The following is a 6,192-nucleotide window of genomic DNA, read 5'->3' as shown; positions in this document are numbered from 1 at the left end:
ACACTATCATAAATACCAGGAAGTCTTGTTCCATAATACCTCTTTATATACTGGACGCTCCTCTCCAGTTCCCTAGCAAAAACATAGGCTAAATTACTACAAGATACGAGATTATCAGCGTACTGCATTCAATAACAATGTACAGGGTTGTCTTTTGTTGTAATACTGTGAAGTCAACAGGGGGAAGGTTTTTGGCGCTCCTTTATTTTTTAATCAGTAAGTCCCCGTTATGGCCAGAGGGTACCAGTGCCAGACTGGTACCCGGGTACCAGGGGTCCGTTTCAGGAAGGAGGTTCACCAAAGTCTGGACTCTGAGTCAATTTACCCTGAGATGAAAATCTCAGAGTTTGGTTGAATCAACTCGGAGTAGGTGGACTCATGCTGCGTCCCAGACACCGCTTTTAGCAAAAGTCACCACAAACCCTTCTAGCTGGCGTTAGCTAGCCACCGACGGCGTTAGCTAGCGACGGACGGCGTTAGCTAGCGACGGACGGCGTTAGCTAGCTACCGACGGCGTTAGCTAGCTACCGACGGCGTTAGCTAGCCACCGCGGCGTCATCACTAGCCACAGCGAGCGTTATCTAGCAACGGACGGGCGTAGCTAGCAACGGACGGCGTTAGCATAGCAACCGACGCGTTAGATAGCCACCGGAGGCTCTAGCTAGCCAACCGACGGCGTTAGCTAGCCCCGCAGGCGTTAGAGTAGGCGGACGGGGCGTAGTAGCGACGGACGGCGGTAGCTGATGCATACCGACGGCGTTAGCTAGCAACGGACGGCGTTAGCTAGCCACCGACGGCGTTAGCTAGCCACCGACGGCGTTAGCTAGCCACCGACGGCGTTAGCTAGCTACCGACGGCGTTAGCTAGCGCTAGCTGATACTAGCAATTTCTAGTCAGCGACATATTTTGGGCTTCACTTAATAAACATAACCTGTAGTAGTAGCTACACAATCCTATGTGTATCGATTTGATTACAATGTGAGAAATTATTGTTAATTGTTAATCCCCAGCGTCTGTACGGCATCAACAGGGGTCGCCATTGTTGTTTTTGTGTGTGTGTGTGTGTGTGTGTGTGTGTGTAACTGGGAGTCCAACGGTCCGGTACGAGTTCACCAGTAGTAAGTTACTGGTTTGAGTGCCGCTCCAGGGCGCTTTTCACGGGTACGCTTGTGAAAACCCGTGTTGCCTGAACGCAGCATCAGAGTTAGGCGCGTGCACAACCACAATGAAAAGGCTTTCGATTCACCATGGCAACAACCACACACAAACTGGTCGGCGGGAATCCTCGTGCGCACATACAGCGAGTTTGAACATGTATGTGTAAAAAGCATCACAGCGGCTGCTGTAAAAGAGAGAGAATACGTTTGGGAGAAAGTTCCAATATAGTGTGTATATCATATTTAATCATAAGTATATTACTGGTGAAATGGCCCACTACTCCAATTCTGAGGTTCCATGTTGATGATGGTAGTGACATGAGGACACATAAGGTTATGTAGGATACATAACTGAATGAGGAGGTGAAAGAGTGCTGAGTCAGAGGAGGAGACTGATACAGACTGAATGAATGAATGAGGAGATGAAAGAGTGCGTTGGAGCAAACGGGCTGGAGTTACCATAGTAACTGACTCTGAAGTTAAGATACATCTCTTTCCGAAACGGACCGGAGTTACCCCCCCCCCCTGGTCTGATTAACCTCCCGTTCTGTTTCCTTCATCTCAGGGTTAACTAACTCAGAGTTTTCACTAAAGCTGCTTCCTGAAACAGACCCCTGGTGTGGCAGGGAAGGAGGGGGGGAGGGGTCAAAGATGGAGGGAAGGAGAAAAATGAATCAAGTGAATGAGAAGTAGTCCATTTTTTGAGGAGGAAGCAAAGGGAATGGAGTGCGTTTACATGCGGAGCGTTCTGGAGTCACCTGCTTTACATCGTGGTTCCTAAGAAGCCGGATCCCAGCCCTGGAGGAGTCACCAGCAGGTCATCACCAGGACAAAAAAGGACAAAATAACTGACCTGACATAACCATGATGTGATCCCCCCCTCCCCCGGCATCGAGTAATGCTGCTCATTAACTATGCCCTGGTAGCCGAGCCGCACCAATCACATTACTGTATCTGATATAGGCGGGGCCAGAGGCAAGCTGCACCAATCACATCGCATTATCTGATATAGGCGGGGCCAGAGGCGAGCTGCACCAATCAAGGTACGGCTCGGATACGTTGCCCCGTGCGTTATTGTGATTGGTCATAGTATTATCCAATTGCGTGCAGTGAGATTTTCAAACGCACACTTGGTGCCCCCCCCCCTCGAGATGGGCGACTTTTATTACTCGAAGCCAGACCCTTTATCTTTCAGATCTGGGTCTGGATTTCCAGGCTAAATAATGTGTGCATTCAAAACCAAAAAACTATTGGGTTTTGCCATTGGTTATATGTGTAATTGAATTCATTGGTTAACATGTAAATGATCACAGCATATGAATTTTCCCCTCACGCCAACTTTGTGTGTGCTGTTCCGTGTCATTTTTGATACAACCACCAGATGGAACCAAAGTAAAGGTGGAAAAACTAATCTTACACAAAAGGTTAAAGAGACTTTGTGTTTTTAAGTAAGCACTTATGCAGAACCCCTTCAGTGTATTTAAATTCAGTAATCCTCGAGTGCACGTACTATAACTTTATGGTTGATTATTCCATCAGGTGCATCAGAGTTGCTTTTTTTCGACAGCTAACGGAAACTGAACTTCACCTGCCGCTGCTAGGTCCCGTTTAAGTGTTGAAACACATGGCGGCTTTTATTTTGAAGGAGCCACAGGAAATGCAACGTCACTGAGGTTCTGCCAGTCGCTGCTTAAGGTGCGTTTGTGGTCAAAATCGTGTGATTTTAAACTTCTTTCAGTATAATAAGATGGTAAGATATGAATCTTGGGGGACTTAATTATGTAGCTATGAGCATGAAAAAGATACTAAACTGAACAACAGAAATTAATATACTGATTATATAAGATTTAATACCCGTACAATAAACTCTTTCATGAACACGCATGTAAACGCACTCAGGAGGATACAGTTAGTGTGTACAGAGGAAGTCACCGTTTTTTGTTTTTTTTATGTGTTTTGTTCACCCCCCAGCCTGTAGACATTTGGGCGGGGCAAGAGAGGAACCTCGGGGGGGAGTGGGGAACCCATTTTTAGTCCGGATGTCCCACACGGGGGCAGAAAAGATGCACCATTAGAGAGGCAGGAGAGTGAACCAAAAGATGGAGGCAACGAGAAGAAAAGAAAGAGGAGAGCCAGGTAAATAAAAATGATACACGGGACTGGACTGGAGAAGAAGAGTTCCAATCTTCTCTTTTTTTGTTTTCAAGAGTTTGTCTCACGTCGTACAGTCCATATGTTGTTTTTTTGTTAAATTCCCCCTCCCACACAAGTCATTTTCTCATTTTCTATTTTTTTCTTCCTTTTTTTATTTATTATTATTGTTTTGCTTTTCCGTTTGCAATAATATCAGCTTAAGGGGGGGAAAAGAAGAAAAAAATTATTATTTACAGTGCTGTTGAAATAATGAAAACAGACGTGATGAATCTACTGTAAAGTAAGTCGCACAAACACAGGAGGAAAAAAAACCATAAGAAAAAAAAAAAAAAAAAAAACCATTAAGAACCAGCGGCGGCCAGAGACGATGGCCTGTATCGGGGACTTCTCAGAGCTGGGCAGACATGGTGATGTGGGGGAGGGGGGGGGTCAGGGATAAGGAGGGGGGGGAAGGGGGGGAGTCACAGGGGGAGAGGGAGAAGTGTGGGGGGGCAGAGGGGAGCGTGGCGCGGTCTTCGTTAAGTTGGGATGATCCCGTCGCTCCTAAGGCCCCGCTTCAGCTCCAAGTCCCCCAGCTTCTTCCAGAGCTCCTCTCGCTCCTTCTCCTTCTTCTTCTCACTGGAACAACAAACAACATGGAGGACCAGGGTTTATTATGTTCCTGGTTTCAAACTTTGGAATCTCGGCATACATCTCTGACTTCTTCAGTGACTCCAATAGGTCTGGTGTGAAGCCTGCCGGCCACTACAAGACTGTGACCAGACTAGACCCCATCTCCCGTCTGACGTTAAAGACTGTCATAAGATGTAAAGACCCGGGATCTTGCGGGGTCACACGTCATAAGACTACAACTAGGCTGGTTTTGAAATATTTAGCCAAGCTGGCTAGCTACCGCTAGCGTTTGTTGGTAACTTTAAGGGAAAGTTAGCAGATGAAGGTCTCCAGTACCGGAGGTCTGTGTTTATCCGCTGACGTGACGGATTAAAAACTTAAAAACCCTAAAGTTAGCGCTTAGCACAGCGCCATAGCAACCATAAACACCACTGGCTCTAGCCGTTTGCTGCTTCCTGTTTAGTAGTTTGGAATTTTGTTCATTTAGTTTTTTTTTTTTTTGCATGGCGAAGTGAAAACTCGTAACCATGGATGGTTCAGTAGAGTCCTGAACCATCCCTTAGTCACGCTGCTATAGGCCTAGACTGCTGGGGGACTTCCCATGATGCACTGAGCACCCCTGTCTTCCTCCTTCTCTCCATCTGTATGCAACCTCATCCCATTAATGCATGTTACTAACTTGGCTTCTTCCCTCCAGAGTCTTGTGCTCTCTCGCCCCTCCCCTCTCTCCTCCTATCGCTTCCTGCAGGTGGTTCTGGAGCTGTGGAGTCTGGATCTGTGGTTGGAGTCACCTGCTGCCTCCATGTTCCTGCTGGACACCCTCTGCTGCAATTCTTCATGTCTCTGTCTGTCTGTCTCTCTCCCTCCCACCCCCAACCGGTCGAGGCACATGACCCCCCCCCCACCTTGAGCCATGGTTCTGCTCGAGGTTCCTGCCTCTTAAAGGAAGTTTTTCCTTGCCTCTGTCGCTTAGTCCTTGCTCTGGGTGGGAACTGTTGGGTTTCTGTAAATAACATCCCGAAGTACGGTCTAGACCTGCTCTTTATGGAAAGCGCAATGAGATAACTGATGTTGTGATTTAGCGCTATATAAATAAAATTGAATTCAATTCAATTTCCACTTCCAAAATAACAGAAAACAAAAAATGGCGTCTGTTTGGGCACCCTGCAGAATTTCTAGCATGCACCCCCCTTTGGAAAGCTGAGACCTGACAGTGTCAGGGATTGTTCTCAATCATCGTCTGGAAAGACCAGGTGACGTCAATCTTAAGGTTTTAAATGCCCAGACTCATCTGACCCCCCCAACAATCAGCACCATGGCTTCTTCTAAGCAGTTGTCTGGAAAACTGAAACTGAAAATAGTCGACGCTCACAAAGCAGGAGAAGGTTATAAGAAGATAGCAAAGCGTTTTCAGATGCCAATATCCTCTGTTTGGAATGTAATTAACAAACGGCAGTCATCAGGAACAGTGGAAGTTAAAGCAAGGTCTGGAAGACCAAGAAAAAAAACAGACAGAACAGCTCGCAGGACTGGGAGAAAAGCAAGTCCAGACCCACGTTGGACTGCCCGATCCATCCAGAAAGACCTGGAGACACTGGAGCTGTGGTACACCATTCCACTATAAAGAGATACTTGTACAGATATGGTCTTCATGGAAGAGTCATCAGAAGAAAAGCTCTTCTACGTCCTCACCACAAAAATCAGCGTTTGAAGTTTGCAAATGGACATATAGACAAGCCTGATGCATTGTGGGAACAAGTTCTGTGGACCGATGAGGTTAAAGTAGAACTTTTTGGCCGCAATGAGCAAAGGTACGTTTGGAGAAGAAAGGGCACAGAATTTGATGAAAAGAACCTCTGCCCTACTGTTAAGCCTGGGGGGGAATCAATCATGCTTTGGGGTTGTATTGCAGCCAGTGGCACAGGGAACATTTCACGAGTAGAAGGAAAGATGGATTCAATACAATTTCAGCAAATTTTAGACGCTAACTTGATGCCATCTTTGAGAAAGCTGAAGTTAAAGAGAGGATGGCTTCTACAAATAAATAATGATCCTAAACACACCTCAAAATCCACGGTGGATTACATCAAGAGGCGTAAACTGAAGGTTTTACCATGGCCTTCACAATCTGCTGACCTCAACATAATGTAAATCTATGGATAGACCTTAAATTAGCAGTGCGTGACAGACAGCCCAGACATCTCAAAGAACTGGAAGACTTGTGGAAGGAAGAATAGGCGAAGATACCTCAAACAAGAATTAAAGACTC

At 46.4% G+C, this 6,192-nt stretch overlaps 1 protein-coding gene across 1 annotated transcript in view; it reads right to left on the bottom strand.

The window, feature by feature from the left end:
• Positions 1–203: 203 nt before the first annotated feature.
• Positions 204–6,192, bottom strand: part of ppp2r5eb (protein phosphatase 2, regulatory subunit B', epsilon isoform b) — a 46,671-nt gene continuing 40,682 nt past the window's right edge. Inside the window, 1 exon segment of the mRNA XM_032500638.1 lies at positions 204–3,929. Within this exon segment, the coding sequence (XP_032356529.1) occupies positions 3,830–3,929 (100 nt within the window). The 3' untranslated portion in view covers positions 204–3,829.

Source organism: Etheostoma spectabile, chromosome 20 (genome assembly GCF_008692095.1).
Source record: "Etheostoma spectabile isolate EspeVRDwgs_2016 chromosome 20, UIUC_Espe_1.0, whole genome shotgun sequence".
In the NCBI taxonomy this organism is placed as follows: domain Eukaryota; kingdom Metazoa; phylum Chordata; class Actinopteri; order Perciformes; family Percidae; genus Etheostoma; species Etheostoma spectabile.
This window is presented reverse-complemented; position numbering and strand designations above follow the sequence as displayed.